The sequence below is a fragment of the Mesoplodon densirostris genome, chromosome 2, assembly GCF_025265405.1.
Source record: "Mesoplodon densirostris isolate mMesDen1 chromosome 2, mMesDen1 primary haplotype, whole genome shotgun sequence".
NCBI lineage: Eukaryota > Metazoa > Chordata > Mammalia > Artiodactyla > Ziphiidae > Mesoplodon > Mesoplodon densirostris.
This window is the reverse complement of record NC_082662.1, coordinates 18,817,180-18,836,923: the sequence shown is the minus strand read 5'-3', so window position 1 is coordinate 18,836,923 and position 19,744 is coordinate 18,817,180. Positions and strand designations below refer to the sequence as shown.

At 47.5% G+C, this 19,744-nt stretch overlaps 1 protein-coding gene across 1 annotated transcript; it reads left to right on the top strand.

Moving 5' to 3' along the window:
• Positions 1 to 2,321: 2,321 nt before the first annotated feature.
• LACTBL1 (lactamase beta like 1) lies at positions 2,322 to 14,710 on the top strand. Its single transcript, XM_060080697.1, has 6 exons — positions 2,322 to 2,436; positions 3,632 to 3,741; positions 5,787 to 5,944; positions 6,964 to 7,202; positions 11,566 to 11,671; positions 13,729 to 14,710. The coding sequence occupies exons 1-6, from the start codon at positions 2,388 to 2,390 to the stop codon at positions 14,708 to 14,710; spliced, it is 1,644 nt and encodes a 547-aa protein (XP_059936680.1). The 5' UTR covers positions 2,322 to 2,387.
• Positions 14,711 to 19,744: the final 5,034 nt, after the last annotated feature.

The window sequence follows — 19,744 nt, the reverse complement described above, 5'->3', positions numbered from 1 at the left end:
GTAATAATAATACTGTCTCATGGGATATTGTGAGAGTTAAATGATTTAATGTGCATAATATACATTAAAGTCCTTAGAATATTGCCCCTCACATAGGTGCTTTCTATGTTTTTTGTCTCAAAACAACTTTGCAAGGGTATTACCTTTCCTACTTTACAAATGAAGAAACTGGGAGTTGCCAAAGGTTTTATGGGTCTTTGGGTGATGTATCCTGGATTTGAACGTGGGTTTTGCTTTGCAAGGGTATCTTCTGTGACTGAACATTTCAGAGGCCCGAGTTTGAGACCCAGCTCTCCAGCAGCTGGCTGATTCTCACTCTTCGATGATCTGTACTACTCTCACCCACTCACTCAGCAAATCCTCACCACGCCCTGAGCACAGGTCAGCCACTGAGCACAGCAGAGAGATTGTGCAGAGTTGGGCTGGCCAGGAGAGCTAGGTCTTAAACACCAGCATGCTAGCTCCCCGAGGGCAGGAATTCTGATACTGGTACACTGCTGAGCCCCCAGGGCCTGGAACAGTGCCTCTCATCTAGTAGATGGTCAATATAGAGTTGTTGAAAGGATGAATAAATGAAACAGGGCCCTCAATCCTGGGACAAGTGTCCTGAATCTTGAATTCCTTCCCAGTTCTCTCATTCTGCAGGCCCTCTAGGAGGGACAGAGAAGGATTAGGGGAGACCAGGGAAGAGTCCTTTCACATCACAATTTAGGTTACAGCAGCAATGAAGATAGTTCAAAAGAGACATGACACATTAAGACATAAAGGTGGAGAGTCAGGCAGATTGGATCTGAATCCCAGCTTTGCCACTGCCTTGCTCTGTGACCTTGAGCAAGTCACCTAACCTCTGTGAGCCTCATTTTATCACCTCTAAAATGAAAGTTTCCAAACCAACTTCATGAACAGACTATGAAATGTGGTAAGATAATACCTGTTATGTGAATAGCACAGGGCCAGGCTTAAACCTGGCACTCAACATATGATGTTTATTATTTTTTAGACAAGTCCTTTCCTTCCTGTAACTTCAGTTTGCCGACCTGGAAATGAGAAAATTCAACAAATGACTGTGAAGGCTCTTCCAGAACTTTGGTTGAGCAGGCCAGAGACAGAGATCAAATGCTAGCTGTGCAACTAGCTGTGTGACCCTGGGCAAGTCACTTAACTTCTCTGAGCCTCATCTGTAACATCAGGGCACTAAGGGCACCTACCTCACAGGGTGCCATGATGCGCCTCTTAAAAGGCTTTTAGCGCCGTGTCTGGGACACTAACTGGAGGTGATACTGTGTTTCCAGGATTCTAAGTTGGCTGTGAGGGAATACACGGTTCTTCTTGGGGGCCAGGTTGCCACACACACTCTCTCTTTAGATCCCTTGCCACCTCCCCACGCGGCCTCTTCCTCCTCCCTCTCTTGGACTTTAGGCCTTGGTCTCGTCGTCTTATGCTCCCTGCTTCCTGCCCTCGCCCACCTCCCAAGCTGCACTTGCTCAGCCCCCGCACCTGTCTGAGGAAAAGGCCCCATTTCTCTGAGCTCCACCCTTTCTTGAGCTCTCCAGGCAGGTCCTTTTCACTGCAACGGTTTTTATACTCACTTGGCAGAGAAACATGGGGGGCGTGGCGATGAGACCAGCCACAGCTGGGAGACACCAGTCACACACTGGGAGCCTTACGCAGGCCCGCTGCAAGAACACACCGCTGGTGGAGGCTTGGGAAAGCGGGTGTTTGGCGAGGCATGGGTCGAAGCGAGTCTCCTGGGAAGACTTGTCCTGTGTTCTCAGGACCCACAACATGTACCGAGCAACCAGGATAAACCAGAGGCCGTGGAGGACAGAGAGTGAGGAAGTGGCCTCTCCCTTGGAGAACTCACACTCCGTGAGGTGGATCAGCTAACAGTTGTAGAACAACTGTATTAGAGAGAAAGCTGGATTTGCACCACAACGGAGGCTTGTGCCTAGTGCCCTGTTCGGGACTTGGGTGAGGAGAGTTGGGGAAGGCTTCATGGAGGAGGTGGCATTTCAGCTGGTCTTAGATGTTCCACTAAGTACATAGGAGAGAGAGGGCACACCCAGCAGAGGGAACAGGCTATGCAAAGGCACAGAGGTGCAGAGGTACCTATGGGGCAGAGCTGTTGAAGGGGCAATACTGGGAAGGCCCTTGGTTTTACAGGTGTGAAACTTACCCCAAGCTGTGGGCTCTCCTGATGTCTGGGGGAACCTAAGGCATAGGAGGGGCCAGGGCAGGGGTCCCTCTCTCCTCCCTCTTGCTGACCCCCTTGGGGGTGTGCCTTGTCCTTCCCCTTGCAGGCTGGCCGGCAGCTCAGCCTGCTGAAAGTGAAAAAGAAGTGGCTCTTCCCGGTTTCCTGCAGCTTCTTCTTCGTGCTCTCTGTGCTCATGACTGGCTGCTTCCTGTGGCAGTATTACCTCCCCAAGCTGAAGACCGGTGAGTGCAGGAACATCCTTGAGTTTCCCCCCATCCCCGGAGGTCCCTGTGGGCTTTGAGCTGCCACTCCTGATCTGAGGCAGGAGGGAGGACCATAAGATTCAGACTCAGAAGCTCTGGCGTCCATTCTGACTCCAGCTCTCACTAACTGTGCATCTTCAGGCCAGTCATGTGATCCCTCTGCGCCTCGATGCCCTTTTGTAGTAACTGAGGATCTAATACCACTGGGGGTTCCTTAAGCCACCGACTTCAGGGGTAAAACTCAGGGTCCCCCCAAAAGTGCAATTCTCTTGCTCTTCCTTTGGCCCCCAAGGTGGGATCTCCAGGCCCTACCTCCCTTTAAAGGCACTGCCCCAGCTATATCTAAGACCCTGGGAGGAACATGTCCACGTGTCCATGGACAGCAGCTGCCATTTCTTGGTCTCTCCATCCTGGGCTGGTCAAGGCTCAGCAAATGAACCACCACTGCTGGTAACGCCAGGCTCATGCCCTAGGGCCAGCCCTCCCAGCTGGCACAGCCTCACCACAAGACACCAGCCATGGGCAGCCAGGGGCAAAGGGCAGAGCATGCCCAAGAGGAGACAGTGCAGTCCCACACTCACTACCTGCTGCTTGGCCTTCGAGACACCAATCAGGCCACAGGCGCCTGTTGGTAGCCCTTCTCTCTTCGCATGACGAGCTTCCTTCCTCCATGTGGTCAGCAGACTTAGACAAGTTCCAGCTCTGTGGGGCAGGCTCAGCCACATCTCTACTGTTCCCCTTTCTCCAGTTCTGATTATATATTTGGGTGGAGAAGTGGACTCAGGGGCCCACTTAGGCTTCAGGCTTAAACCACCAGGAACAACTCATTTCATCCCCAGAGCTGTGCATCCGGGGCATTAGGGTTTGAGGCCCATCCTACTTTTGTCCAGGTGTGTGGCTTTCTTGGAACCGCAGGGGGAAGGTGTGGACCTGGGCAGGGCAGGATTCAGCCTGTGAGACCATCACAACGGCCTCCAGACCTCCCTGCATCCTCTAAGGACAGTGTGGGGTGGTAAGGGTGTGAGAACCCCCCAAGAGTACAAGAACCACTCTTCTCTAAACCTTCCACTGCCTCCTGAGATCACCCAGAAGTGGGAAAAGACCCAGTGGGCGATGGCCCCTAGACTACTAACCTGATCTCTGCCCTCCACTCACCATGTGATGTTCCCTCCAGGTTCCTTGGGACCAGAGGTGACTTCTGCCCCCATGAGGATGTGTCCCCAGCACCCTGAGCCTGTGCCCCTGGCCCACCCCCTCCCCGTGTTGAAGGAGGCCCTGAAAAAGGTCAGTGATGATCCAGGAGAGAACTGGCTGCGTGGGCTAGGCCCGGTTGATGAAGGGGAGGGCATATCCTCTGCGCTGGTAGTGGCATTCATTCATTCATTCAACATATAATTCTTCTTTTTTTAAATTAATTTATTTATTTGGCTGCACTGGGTCTTAGTAGTGGCACACGGGATCTTCGCTGTGGCATGCATGTGGGATCTTTAGTTGCAGCGTGTGGGATCTAGTTCCCTGACCAGTGATCGAACCCAGGCCCCCTGCATTGGGAGTGCAGAGTCTTAGCCACTGGACCACCAGGCATGCCTCCCAACATATAATTCTTGAGCACTTACTCTGCGCTACACACCAGGGTTATGGCAGGAGAAGATACTGTCCTGCTCTCAAGAAGCTACTAGTCTTGGAACAGTCAAGATAATAAACATTATAACACAGGGGTAAGAGTGAGGTTAGAGAAAGTTTAGGGTACATGGTGACACAAAGGAACTGGACTTGGGGTCAGGGAAGGCTTCTGGAGGAAGTGGTGTCTAAACTGAGAGGTGAACAAGGAGTAGATACCCAGAGGATATGTGTGTGTATAATGAGGGAGCTTGGGGGTGTGAAAGGTGTGCTTTAGATAGAGGGAACAGCGTGTGCAAAGGCCCAGAGGCAGCAGAGTCAGTATGAGGCATATACAGAGAGGAAATTCAGTCTGGTGGGGCCATAAGTGGGGGTGGAGAAAGATGAGATGGGAGAGGATCACAGAGGCCATTGAAAGATTATTAAAGACCCCACAACACAACTTTTACCATTGCAGAATGGCTTAACACTAGAGGGGGCTGTCAGCCAGCTCTTGTCTGTGCCATTCTGCCATTCAGACCCTACCCACTTGGGTCACTCACCTTAGGAGACACACAGATCAGAAGTGTATGTGCAGCAGCCTGGTGGTGGTGGTGGGAGATGGTTTGAAACTTCATCCGAGGAACAGCTGAAGGGAAGGAGGGTGATGTGTCCACATAAGAGCAGGCGTGGGCCAGTACAGAGAGACATAATCACTGCCTGCAAATACACAAAAAGCTTTTGTGAAGGAGAGAGAGCAGAAGCGTGCTATTTGGCTCCCAGGGGTCAGAGTAATTAAAAAAAAATAAAGCAACAATGATAACCATAGCAGCCTTCTAGTGAGCACCTGGTACATGCCACGCACTGTGCTAACTTCTCTATGTTACCACCTTGTGAATCCCTAGCTAAAGAGGAGGAAACTGAGGCACAGAGAGGCAAAGTTAGTGCAGGGGTGGAAACTACAGGTAGACTGAACTCAGTTCAGGGAATGTAAAATCTCTTGGCAAGGAGGTGCTGGAGTTAGCCTAGGGTTCTAATCCTGATTCCACTAGCCATTAACCACCGGGGCAAGTCACTTCATATCTCAAATTTTCTCACCTGTAAAATGGGGAGAAATCAGCAATGACTTATGAGGATTAAGTGAGACAATGTATGAAAATCATTTTATACTGTGTCTGGCATGTTGTAAATGTCCAGTAAATGTTAGCTGTTAATCACCATCATTATACTACATAACTGAAAATAATGAGGTATTTTCAATAAATGTTCAAAGACAGTGTTAGGAGCCCTCTATAAATACTGAATTCCCCAACACTAGGGGGTCAGACTCAGCTTGTTGGAGGTTTTTTAGGGCATCAGACACAGGTTTGATTAGATCAGGGGTTTTAACCCCTCCTTCCTCTTACGTATTTTCAAGGAAATGTTTCTTTGAACAAAAGTCTTATGAGGAAAACTTATATACAGAACAGTTTCCAGGGGATCTACTCTGATTGCAGCTGGGTGGGGTCCCCACCACATGGGACACGGTCTGAGAACCCGAGGTCTGGAGGCTCACTGGGCTCCCTTCCAACCACTAGGGGGAGAGAATGGAGAGGAGTCAGGCAGGGGGTGCTGTGTACAAGGTGTGGTACGTGAATGGCACGGTGTACAGAACCACATGGGGCCTGTGGGTGGGGAGAGGGGCCAGTCTCTGCACCTGTACTCTGAGCCACCCGCTCTTCTCTTCCAAGGTGGACAGGATCCTGCGCCAGGCACTGTCTGCCCCAGGCCTGGCTGCTATGTCTGCAGTTGTCATCCACAACGACACTGTGCTCTGGACCGGGAACTTTGGGAGGAAGAATGGTTCAGACCCAGCTTCTGGGCCCCCCAATGAGTACACCATGTACCGGTCAGCTGGGGGACCACCAGGGTCTTGTGGAGGGGGCAAAGAGTGGTAGGACAAGGGGGACTTAGGAGGTAGGGGGACTCAAGAGAATCATGACTGGGGGTCTTAGCTGCCAGGGCCCTTTATTAAGTCTTGGCAATTTTATAGATGAGGAGACTGAGGTCCAGAGAGGACCAGTGAGTGTCTAACATCACACCACAGTGGTAACAAGTAAGGAAGGAATCTCTTCTGGAGAGCCCTTATCCTAATGCCTCCCAAACTAGAAAAGGCTCCCTTATGTCCCACGAATGTCCCAAACCCCTTCCACGTGACACTAAAGAACCGTAACCAGTTCCTGGGCCCTCGACCTGGGTCTCTGCCAGTTGGCAGCGGTGGCCCAGATGGAAGCAGCTTGGGACAATCTGCTGCACACCCAGAGTCTCCCCTCCTGGGTGCTGCCTGTAGGATCCTCAAAGCTCACAGCACCAAGTGAACACATTTGCTCCCTGAGATACTGTGAGGATTGCAGGGCTTCCATTCACACTGCACCTGCTATGTGCCAGGCACAGGGCAACAATTATATTTGTTATCACTTACTGAGCACTTACTACCTTCCAGGTGTGTTGCCAGGCACTTTGCAAGCACAGTCTTGTTCGATCCTTTCTACAACCCATAAAACAGACAATGAAACGGAATCTCAGAAAGGTCTAGCACTTGCCCAAGGCAACTCAGCTGGTGAGAGGCAGAGATAGGATCCTAACCCAGGTCTGTCCCAGAGAGGGAAGTGCCTGGTGAAGGGCCTGGCATGGGGGAGGTGCTCGAGAGTGTCCATCTGGCCCAGCCCCACTGCCCCTGGTAAGTTCTCAAGCATCCCAAAGGCATTCTACAGAGGCTGGTGGATTTCTGTCTGAGATGCTGAATAAGGGTGGACTCAGTGCTTTCCTAATTATACTAGAAAGTTGGAGGCTGGGGGTGCAGGGTGGAGGTGGGTTGTGAAGCCAACAGGATGCCCTCTGCACCCTTGTGCCCCCCACATTGTCCAGGATCTCCAGCATCTCCAAGATCTTTCCCGTGCTGATGCTGTACCGCCTGTGGGAGGAGGGCATCGTGGCCTCTCTAGATGACCCTCTGGAGCGGTACGCCGGCACCTTCACCATTAACAACCCACTGGGCATGGCATCAGCCCCCGAACAAAAGAGCCTGATGGATGGTCTGGAGGAGGTGGGCCCAGCCCCAAGGCCTTCACCCGTCACCCTCCGAAGGATGGCCAGCCAGCTCTCAGGTGAGTGGCTCTGAACTTAATGTAGCTCAGCCCAAACCATTTCAGGTAGGGGAACCAAGGAGCAGGTTCTCATCCAGCCAGGCTAGGCCCACTCTCTGCTCTGCTTCCTGAACTGGCCATAGCTCCCTCTCATCCTTCCTGGGTGGTGGGCCAGGGGTAGAAAGATCGGGTGAGTTAAAAGCTGAGGTGAAACCTGGGAATTTAGGTCAAGTGGACAAATGAGGATCTGTTGGAAGGTCAAAAGCAAGCTGACAGGTCAAGATCTGCTTATTAGATCAACAACAAGTCAACAAGTGAATATTTGTTGACAATTTACAAATTACATATTTTATATATAATTTGAATATAATATATATTCTACAATTATATGTTAATTTCCCTTAATATATAAACCATTACAAAGACCAAGAACCCAGCAGAAAAATGGGTAAAGGATAGGAACAGAACAGACAGTTCACAGAAAAGGAATATAAATGGCTCTTAAGAATATTAAAAAATATTAAAAGATGCTCAACCTCATTCATAACAAAATAAATGCACATTAAATCTCCTGAGAGACATTTTCCTCTTATCAGATTGGTAAAGGCCATAATGGTGGGTGTACTGAGTTGGTGAAGTTATGGTGAAATAGGCCCTCTTATACATCAGTGGTGGAAATTTAAATTGGTGCAACTTGGGACTTCCCTGGTGGTCCAGTGGTTAAGCCTCTGTGCTTCCACTACAGGGGGCACAGATTTGATCCCTGGTAGGGGAACTAGTATCCCACGTGCTGCGCTGCACAGCCAAAAAAAAGAAAAAAAAATTGGTGCAACCTGTGTGGAGGGCAATTGGTAATACCTGTCACAAAAATGTATATATCCTTTGACTCAGCAATTACACTTTTAGGAAATTCTCTTACAGATGTATTCACACATGTGCGGTATGAGGTATGTACACAGTTACTCACTACAGCACTGTTTGTGATAGTGAAAAAAAGATTGAAACAACCTAAATATAAATAGGGGAGTAACTAAGTAAACTATGACACAGTTATACAATCAGATACTACTGTAGCCCTAAAAAAATGGGTAATAACGTGCCTTGTGTACTGAGATGCACATACAATCTTAAGTGGGTAAAAAGCTCATAACAGCATATATTGTAGCTATCATATGAATAAATAATATATACACATATAATGTATATATGTATATGAATGTATATGTATAATCCGTTGGTAATGTACCTGTTATATAACATATATATTTATATACACATGTATTATGTGTGTGTATATATATACAGGTATATATATACACACATATATTATGTGTGTGTATATATATACAGGTATATATATAAAAACGTGTATCACATATTTTTGGAAGGGAAAGGGATTGAATCACAGGGCTGCCTCCAGGGAGGGGAACTTGGTGGTTGGGGAGAAGAGTGGGAGGAAAATTTTTCATTGTATACCCTTTGGTGTCTTTGGACTTTTGAATCATGTAAATGAATTACTTATTAAAAACAAATTTTATAATAATAATGATGATAATAAAAGATGTGCTAACAAGCCAAGGTGAACTCTACATGGTGGAAGGGCAAGGGCAGGCTGGGATACTGGAAGACAAAGCCAGTGAACAGGAATTGGGCAGGAACGGGTGGGAGGGGGGCTGTGCTGCATGGTGACTGACCCAGCCAAGGAGGAGAAGGCAGGCACCAGCTGCACCACCCCAAAATGCTTTCTGTTGTTCATATTTGCAGTCACCAACACATCAACTCTAGACGGTAGGAATCCATCATAAGTGCCTACTATTTCACCATTTTACAAAGTGCGTTCAGGCCTGAGGTCTCGGTCTATGGACATGGCTGGTTAGCACTCCCGTTAGCGGATGGTGAACCTGAGGTTCTGCCAGATAATGGAAACTCCTGAAGTCGTCCAGGCAGGACAGGATCAGAGCCTTGGGGGAGGGCAGCCTAGTGGCTAAGGGCACGAGCACTGAAATTAATTCCAGCTGTGTGATCTTGGGTAAGTCACGTAACCTCTCTGAGCCTTGTTTTAGTCCTCTGTAAAAGGACTGGTTCATGCTATTTTGCTGTATTAAATGTGCTAATGAATGTCAAGCACTTAGCAGAGTACCTGGCACACAGCAGGTACTTGTCAATGTAGCTCTGGTTATTACAGCCAAGGGTAGACCTAGGTTTATGGAGGCCTGATGTAGATATAATTTGGGGGTCCTCTTTAAAAATACAATATTATAAATTCAAACTTGGATACAGGCCTTGGAAGCCGTTATACAGGTGAGAGGCTCTGAGGCTTTTGCTCCATGAGCCTCCTATTAAATACACTCCTGTTTATAACCTGACCCCAGGGCTCCCTCTAGGGGTACACTGTGGATTCTTCTTCAGCTGTACCCAAGGGACCCAGCACAGAGCTCTGTGTTTGTGGTCAGTTTAAAAACGCCCTACACGGGCTTCCCTGGTGGCACAGTGATTAAGAATCCGCTTGCCAATGCAGGGGACACAGGTTTGAGCCCTGGTCCGGGAAGATCCCACATGCTGCGGAGCAACTAAGCCCGCAAGTCACAACTACTGAGCCCATGTGCCACAACTACTGAGCCTGTGCACCGAGAGCCCATGCTCTGCAACAAGAGGAAGCCACCGCCATGAGAAGCCCACAACTGCACCGAAGAGTAACCCCCGCTCTCCGCAACTAGAGAAAGCCTGCATGCAGCAACGAAGACCCAATGCAGCCAAAAATAAATAAAAATAAATTAAGAAAAATGCAACCTCCCCAAAACAAACAAAAAAGCTCACCCTACGTGTCCCAAAGCCCACCAGTTGAGCATACAGCTGCTTGAATGACTCTGTTATACGTTCCCAGTATCTTTTATGATTGACCTTCACCCTAATCTAGAGCTTTCTCCCATTCTTGGAGCTTTTCATCCATTCTTAGTTAAGTTTTGTAACACCTCACAGGGAAACCACTGCAGGTACTTCAGCCCACTTCAAGGTGAGAAAGTAGAGGCTCAGAGAGGTAAAGCATATGGTTTGGGCCACACAGCAAGAAGTGTTAGAGTCAGAATTTAAACCCAGTACTTGGGACTCCATCCCCCAGCTGCTCAGGCCAAGAGCCTGGAGTTAGTTATTCCTAATTTCTCTCACTCCCACGCCCTCCACATCCCCTCCAGTAGCAAATTTTGTTGGCTCCATTATCAAAATATGTCCAGAATCCAACCACTCCTCACTCATCCAATCCACCAGCATTTAGACATGGATTTTTGCAAGTCTCCTTACAGGCTTCCTGGTGTCTGCCATTGCCCCCCAAAGTCTGTTTTCACATAGCAGCCAGAGCAACCCTGATATATGTCAGATCACATCGCTCCTCTGCTCAAAGCCCTACAGTGGCCCCATCCCAATCAGAGAAAAGGCCAAGTCTTTGCACTAGCCTATAGCACACTACAGGATCTGGTGCCTGCACCCCAATATCTCTCACCTCCAAAGTCTCCCCTTTTCTCAGTCCTCGCCAGCCACACTGGCTCTTTCCTGCTGATCCTCAAACATGCCAACAGATTACTGCCTCAGGGCCTTTGCACCTGCTCTTTCCTCTGCTCGAGACATTCTTTCCTCACAGAGCTGTGTGGCTCTCTCCCTCACCTCCTCGAGTTCTCACCTGCTCAAGGGTCACCTACCCTGTGAGGCCTTCCTCTGACCACTCTGTATAAAATAACAATCCCTCCTTTCATACATGGAATTATTTCCCTCCACAGCATGAATATTTATTTGCTTCTTGGCTGTCTCCTCTGCTAGAATGCAGACTCCACATGGGCAGGGACTTTGTTTTGTTCACTACTGAATTCCAGTACCCAGAACAGTCTTTGGCACGAAAGAGATGCTTGAACACTACTATTGAGTGAATGGGTGGGAAGAATCCTAATCCTGTGATCCTTTCAATACTTGTCACATCCAATAAACAGAAAATTCCAAGTGGCCAGAGCAGCCAGTTCCACAAAACCTATTTGGGCAGTGACCTCAAGAATTCTATGGAATCAAATATCTATGGTTGATGATAACCATTATTTTTTTGAGCAATTACTATGACCAGGAACCATGCTGAGCATTTGATTTCACCAAATCCTCACACCAGCCATATGACATAGCAATTATTTCCCTCATGTTACAGATGAGGGGACTCTGGCTCAGAGAGGTTAAATGGCTTGCCCAGTGAAACACAGGCAGGATTAGAGTCCATGCTAGAGCTTTTTTTTAAAAGGTGATTTTGTTGTTATCTCTCAACTCATGGAAGGTGAGGGAGGGGGTACAGCCAGGGCCCATCATCCCACCATCAGCTGACCCAGCAGGTCTGACCGCTGCTCCTCCCTAGGGCTGCCCCGAAGGCTCCGTTCCACTTCGCTGCTGTGGAGGGGCAGCACCCAGGAGGCCCTGAACCTGCTCAAGGATGATGTGCTGGTGGCAGACCCAGGAACCAGGTGAGCAGTGAGCCCTGATGCCCTACCAATGTTAGGAACCTCACAAGGTGACATACCCCTCCTGGGAGAGAACCTATGTCATCTCATCCTAGGTGGTCAGAGCCAGGAAAGACCTCGCAAATCACTGATGACAACCCCTGTTCCACAGCTGGGGGGACTGAGGACCATAGAGGGATGGCAGAGCAAGGCAGCAGGGAGCTGGGCCCAGATCCAGTCCTGTTTGAATCTCATGTTTTTCCCATTAATCAGCTCAACATTTATTGAACATTTACTCTGTGCTTGGACTATGTTAAACTGAGATATAGCAGCAAACGAATCCAACCGGGTCCCTCCTCGTGGAGTTTGCATTCTTCTGAGTGAACAGTGAACATTCTTATCAGTGAACAGATAAACAAGATAAATACAGACTTTGCCAAGTGCTGGAAATAAATGGGATGCTGATGAGATAGGGAGTGGATAGCTGGTGTAGCCAGCCACTGAACAGAGAAGCCCAGCTTCTGGAGCAGTGGGGCTGTGGAGCTGGACAGAGGACAGTGGCACTCCCCTGCCTCAGATGTCCCCTTCCAGGACCTGGGCAGTACTCTTTTTTTAAAAAAATTATTAATTAATTTATTTTTGCTGTGTTGGGTCTTCGTTTCTGTGCGAGGGCTTTCTCTAGTTGTGGCAAGCAGGGGCCACTCTTCATCGCGGTGCGCTTGCCTCTATCGCGGCCTCTCTTGTTACGGAGCACAGGCTCCAGATGCGCAGGCTCAGTAGTTGTTGCTCACGGGCCTAGTTGCTCTGCGGCATGTGGGATCCTCCCAGACCAGGGCTCGAACCTGTGTCCCCTGCATTGGCAGGCAGATTCTCAACCACTGCGCCACCAGGGAAGCCCCAGCAGTACTCTTTTTCCAAATTTGCCACTCTGTTTCTCCAAATGCTGAACCTGAGGCCCCACTTCTCTTAGGGAAGAAAGAATCCAGGTAAAACTTAGGCGTCTGTAGGCTAGAGTCCTCCTTCCAGCTTTGTCACTAACCTCCCGAGTGACCTTGGAGGAAGCATTTGCCTCTGTGAACCTTACCTTTCTTATCTGTAAAAAAAAGGAGGTTGGGCTAGAGTTCAGGAATATCTAAAAGGATTTGTGCATTTTCACCCATTCTTGTGCCTTCCTGAGGCACTATTTTATTTTTTTTAAAATTTTATTTATTTTTTGGTTGCGTTGGGCCTTCGTTGCTATGTGAGGGCTTTCTCTAGTTGCGGCGAGCGGGGGCTACTCTTCCTTGTGGTGCACGGACTTATTGTGGTGGGCTTCTCTTGTTGTGGAGCATGGGATCTAGGTGTGTAGGCTTCAGTAGTTGTGGTGCACGGGCTCAGTAGCTGTGGCTCGTGGGCTCTAGAGCGCAGGCTCAGTAGTTGTGGTGCATGGGCTTAGGTGTTCCTTGGCACGTGGGATCTCCCCAGACCAGGGCTGGAACACATGTCCCCTGCCTTGGCAGGCAGATTCTTAACCATTGAGCCACCAGGGAAGTCCCCTGAGTCACTATTTTAGAGATTCTGAAACTGCATCTGCTCTGGGAAAGAAAGGAGACTTCTTATGGATTATTTATGTCTGGCAAGGGAGGGGTGAAATCCTGCCTCCTATTTGTTGTCCATGGGCTAAATGATCACTATCACTATCCCCCCACCCGACCCTACCAGTCTGAGACTCTAGTTTTCCATTTGATAAAGTAAATTATACTAAAATGTAAAGGACCAAGAAGATTTGTTTTACCACTTTCCCAGGTGCATTGCTAAGCCTAGGTCTTCTCCAACCTGCTGTGTGACCCTGGGCAATTCTCTGCTCCTCTCTGGGCCTTCCTTTTTCCAGAGGTAGAATAGTGAGTTGTACTCAGTGATCTCTGAAGTCTCTGCTGGGTCTGACCATCTCCAATGCAGTGAAGCAGGTTCCTTCCCTGTCCAGCCAGTCCAATGAAACTCTGATGGCTTTGCAGACAGTCTGGGCAGGTGGGAAGGGTTTATTTAGGGCCTGGAGATGTCCATCCTAGGCTGCATCCTAGCTTCCACCCCTCCTCTTCCAGATGCCATTACAGCACGCTGGCCTTCTCGCTTCTGGCCCATGTCCTGGCAGCCCACACTGCCCAGGGTGACTACCAGCACTGGATCTTGGAGAACGTGCTGGAACCTCTGGGGATGGAAGACACAGGCTTCGATCTGACACCTCCTGTGCGTGCCCGCTTGGCAGCTGGCTTTTATGGCAGCGGGCGGCCGGCGCCGCTATACGACCTGGGCTGGTACCGCCCATCGGGCCAGATGTACTCCACCATTGCTGACCTGGCCAAGCTGGCCATGGTGCTCCTGGGCAGCAGGCCCCAGCGGCTTCTGCGGCCTGACGCGTATAAGACACTACTGGCGCCGCTGCTGGCCTGCCCGGGAGCCTACTTCGCCAACGAGACTGGCACACCGTGGGAGTTCCACGCGCAGCAGGGCTACCGCGTGGTGCGCAAGGACGGTGACCTGGACGGCTACGCCGCCACCTTCTCCCTGGTGCCGCCGCTGCGCCTGGGCCTCGTGTTGCTCCTGGCGGGGCCGAGGCCGCCAGGGCCTGACCTGGTGGCTCAGGCCTACGACGTGCTCCTGCCGGCTATGGAGAGGGCCCTTCGTGAGGCCACGCTCAGCCCTGCTCCGCCGCCCAGCGCGCGACCCTTCGCCGGCTACTTCACCTTTGCCAATTTGACTTTCTACGAAGTGCGCGCCGGGCCGGCGGGCGAGCTGCGCCTGTGCCAGTTCGGGCCCCGCGTGGAGGCGCTGGTGCCCCCGGCGTTCCGCACGTTGGCGCTGCGCCACCTGCGCGGTCGCGTCTTCCAGCTGCATGTGGCCCGCGAGTTTCCGTGCGCGCTGCCGCTGGGTGACTCCTGGCTGTCCCTCGAGGCCCAGCACGGGCAGCTCGTCAACTTCTACCCCTTGGACCACCACGGGCTCTCCCCGGGCTTCGACGTGCCGGGCCTCAACACGTACCGGGTGTTGCGGCTGTCTCGCAAGCCGGTATTCAAGACCCAGTAACCCCGGGCTCTGTTCAGAGCCTCCCCTTCTCTCGCCTGGCAGCTTTCCATCCTAGTTCTGCAAGGTAAGGCTGCAGGGATGTCTATTAAAGAACTAAGGAGTTGGCAAAGTGGGATAGGGCCATGCTACTCAAAGTGTGGTCTGTGCGCCACAGCCTGCGGCGAACTGTTTGTTATCCGTGGGAGAGAAAGAGTTTACAGAAATTTAGTGAGCATTTAGAAACTTTAGCGCGTTGACAGAGTACTTTTATGTCTGTCGAATCTAAGAATATGGTCTAGCATTGTGTCTTTTAAAAATCCACCTTATATGTATGGAAACACAAAAGACCCCAAATAGCCAAAGCAATCTTGAGAAAGAAAAATGGAGCTGGAGGAATCAGGCTCCCTGACTTCAGACTATACTACAAAGATAACAGTAATTAAGACAGTATGGTACTGGCACAGAAACAGAAATATAGATCAATGGAACAGGATAGAAAGCCCAGAGATAAACCCATGCACATATGGTCACCTTATTTTTGATAAAGGAGGCAAGAATATACAATGGAGAAAAGACAGCTTCTTCAATGAGTGGTGCTGGGAAAACTGGACAGCTACATATAAAAGAATGAAATTAGAACAATCCCTTACACCATACACAAAAATAAACTCAAAATGGATTAAAGACCTAAATGTAAGGCCAGACACTATAAAACGCTTAGAGGAAAAGCTAGGCAGAACACTCTATGACATAAATCACAGCAAGATCCTTTTTGACCCACCTTCTAGAGAAATGGAAATAAAAGTAAACAAATGGGACCTAATGAAACTCAAAAGCTTTTGCACAGCAAAGGAAACCATAAACAAAACGAAAAGACAACCCTCAGAATGGGAGAAAATATTTGCAAATGAAGCAACTGACAAAAGATTAATCTCCAAAATTTACAAGCATCTCATGCAGCTCAATATCAAAAAAACAAACAACCCAATCCAAAAATGAGCAGAAGACCTAAATAGACATTTCTCCAAAGAAGATATACAGATTGCCAACAAACACATGAAAGAATGCTCAACATCATTAATCATTAGAGAAATGCAAATCAAAACTACAATGAGGTATCACCTCACACCGGTCAGAATGGCCATCATCAAAAAATCTGCAAACAAATGCTGGAGAGGGTGTGGACCGTTGGTGGGAATGTAAATTGATACAGCCACTATGGAGAACAGTATGGAGGTTCCTTAAAAACTAAAAATAGAACTACCATACGACCCAGCAATCCCACTGCTGGGCATATATACCCTGAGAAAACCATAATTCAAAAAGAGTCATGTACCACAATGTTCACTGCAGCTCTATTTACAATAGTCATGTCATGGAAGCAACGTAAGTGTCCATCGACAAATGAATGGATAAAGAAGATGTGGCACATATATACAATGGAATATTACTCAGCCATAAAAAGAAACAAAACTGAGTTATTTGTAGTGAGGTGGACAGACCTAGAGTTTGTCATACAGAGTGAAGTAAGTCAGAAAGAGAAAATCAAATACCGTGTGCTAACACATATATATGGAATCTAAAAAAAAACCCCCAAAACCAAAAAAGCTGGTCATGAAGAACCTAGGGGCAGGACGGGAATAAATGCGCAGACCTACTAGAGAATGGACTTGAGGACACGGGGAGGGGGAAGGGTAAGCTGGGACAAAGTGAGAGTGGCATGGACTTATACATACTATCAAATGTAAAATCGATAGCTAGTGGAAACCAGCCACATAGCACAGGGAGGTCAGCTCGGTGCTTTGTGACCACCTAGAGGGGTGGGATAGGGAGGGTGGGAGGGAGGGAGACACAAGAGGGAAGAGATATGGGGAAATATGTATATGTATAGCTAATTCACTTTGTTATAAAGCAGAAACTAACACACCATTGTAAAGCAATTATACTCCAATAAAGATGTTAAAAAAAAACCTTATAGAGTTATAATTTACATAAAAGGAAATGTACACATTATCGGGGTACATTTTGATGATTTTGACAAATGTATACCCTTCACCACAATCAAGATATAGAAAAGTTTCATCATCCCCTAAACGTCCCTCCTACTGCTTTGCAGTCAGTCCCCTCCCCTGCTCTCAGGCCCGGGCAGCCACTGGTCTACTCTGTCACTTTAGATTAGAATTTCTTATAAATGGAATCATATAGTGCAGGCTTTTGTGTCTGCTTTCTTTTGCTCAGAAGGATGTTTTTGAGGTTCATTCATGTTTTTGTGTATATCAATATTTTGTTCCTTTTTATTGCTGAATAGTATTCAGTTGTATGGATATGCCACCAAATTGTTTATCCATTCACCTTTTGATGGATATTTAGGTTGTTTCTGGATTGGGGCTTTATGAAAATGCATTCCTGTATAAGTCTTTTTTGTGTGTGAATACATGCTTTCATTTCTCTTGGGTAAATATCTAGGTGTGACGCCATGCAGTATTCCAAAGCACTGGTACCGTTTTATGTTCCTGCCAGCATATGCAGTGGTTCCATGTCTCCACATCTTTGCTACCACTTAGCATTGCCAGTCTTTTCAATTTCAGTCACACTAGTGGTTGTGAAGTCCTGTCTCACTGTAGTCCGTGGTTGTTTTGTTTTGTTTTGTTTTGCCAAACCGCGTCGCTTGCGGGATCTTAGTTTCCTGACCGGGGATGGAACCCGTGCCCCCTGCAGTGAAAGTGCTGAGACTTAACCACTGGACTGCCAGGGAAGTCCCACTTTTTCCTTGTATTAATGATGTCTTTTGAAGGGCAAAAGTTTAAAAATTTTGAGGAGTCTTATGCCTGATAAATCTAATACAAAATTTGGGCTTGCATTTTGCATGTCCTTTTAAAAATTAAACATTTGATTTTGAGATAATTGTAGATTCACATACAGCTGTAAGAAATAATCAGTGTACCCTTTATCCACGTTCCTCTCATGGAAACATCTTGCAAAACTATAGTACAGGGCCTTCCCTGGTGGTCCAGTGGTTAAGACTCTGTGCTTCCAATGCAGGGGGCCTGGGTTTGATCCCTGGTCAGGGAACTAGATCCTGTGTGCCGCAACTAAGGATCCCACGTGTCCCAACGAAGATCCCTCGTGCTGCAACTAAGACCCAGCGCAGCCAAAAAAATAAATAAATATTTAAAAAAACTATAGTACAATATCATAAGCTAGTTATTGATGTTGATACCGTCAAGATACAGAACATTTTCATCAGCACAAGAATCCCTCCTGTTGCCCTTTTCTAGCCGCACCCACTTGTTTACCAACCCACCCTGTCCTTAAGCATTGGCAGCCACCAATCTGTTCTCCATTAATGTAATTTTGTCATTTCAAGAATATTATATCAATGGAGTGATGGAAGAAATGTTCACATATTGAGGTATGGGAAAGTCATTCTGGCTTATACATACATGGTTTAGCTTCTCTTTGTGGCTTATCAAACATACACTGTTGCTTTCCTCTAACCATTAAAGAAAAGGTTGCATTGTCCAGAAGTAAAGAATTCCGTTTTGAATACAGAGATAAATGCCTCCCTTCCTGGGATGTCAATGCTACTACTTCTTCGATGATTAGTCTCCCTCCCCAGGCACCAAGGCCATACTGACTTCCTATGTATGTACAAATCTGTATTTTGGGAGAAACTTTGAAGGAATGTACCCCTGTCATGTTTGATGTTCTTTTTTCTGACAAGATATAAAATTGCGCTGAAAAACATGCTCTCTGGAGCAGTTCCTCAGAGCTACCTGAGAGTCTGTCTCCTGGGCTTTGGTCCTCAGTTTGGCTCAAATAAAACTCTTCTTTATTCTTTTTTGTTTTTAATTAAATTTATTTATTTTATTTTTGGCTGCGTTAGGTCTTCATTGCTGCGTGAGGGCTTTCTCTAGTTGCGGCGAAAGGGGGCTACTCTTCCTTGTGGTGCATGGGTTTCTCATTGTGGTGGCTTCTCTTGTTGCAGAGCACAGGATCTAGGTGCACGGGCTTCAGTAGTTGTGGCTCGCGGGCTCCAGAGCACAGGCTCAGTAGTTATGGTGCACGGGCTTAGATGCTCTGCCGCATGTGGGATCTTCTTGGACGAGGGATCGAACCTGTGTCCCCTGCATTGGCAGGCGGATTCTTAACCACTGTGCCATCAAGGAAGCCCCCTTTCCTTTATTCTTATTACAGATTGGTTATTGATTATTTCTGTTGACAGGAGTCACACAGTGTGTAATCTTTGGGGTTTTTTTCTCACTCAGCATAATTCTCTGGAGAGTCATTCAAGTTGTTGCAAGTGTCAACAGTTTGTTTCTTTTTGTTGCAGAGTAGTGGTTGGTTGCATGGTATGGATGCACCACAGTTTATTCAACCATTCACTTGGTAAAGGACATCTAGGTTGTCCAATTTTAGATTGTTATGAATAAAGCTGCTTTGAACATTTGTTTGCATGTATTTGTGCGAACATAAGTTTTTATTTCTCTGGGATAAATGCCCAGGAGGGCAACTGATGGTTGAATGATACCTTTTTAAAAAAAGAAACTGCCAAACTATTTTCCAGAGTGGCTGTACCATTTTATATTCCAACCAGCAATGTATGAGTGATCTAGTTTCTCCACATTTTGGCCAGCATTTGGTATTGTTACTATTTTTATTTTTGTAATTCTAATTTTCTGATGACTAATGATATCAAAAATCTTTTCATATGCTTTTTTGCCATCTGTATATCCTCTTCAGTGAAATGTCTCTTTATGTCTTGTCCATTTTCTAATTGGATTTTAAAAATTGTTGAGTTTTGAGAATTCTTTACATATTCTAGGTACTATTCCTTTGTTAGATATATAGTTTTCAAATATTTTCTAGTCTGTAGTTTGTCTGTTCATTGTCTTAACAGGGCCTTTCACAGAGCAAAAATTTTAAATTCTGATCAAGTTCAATTATGGTAGGCTGGATAATGACCCCCCCAGAAATGTACACATCCTAATCCTTGGAACCTGTGAATGTTAACATTATATGATAAAAAAGAACTTTATGGATGTGATTAAGTTA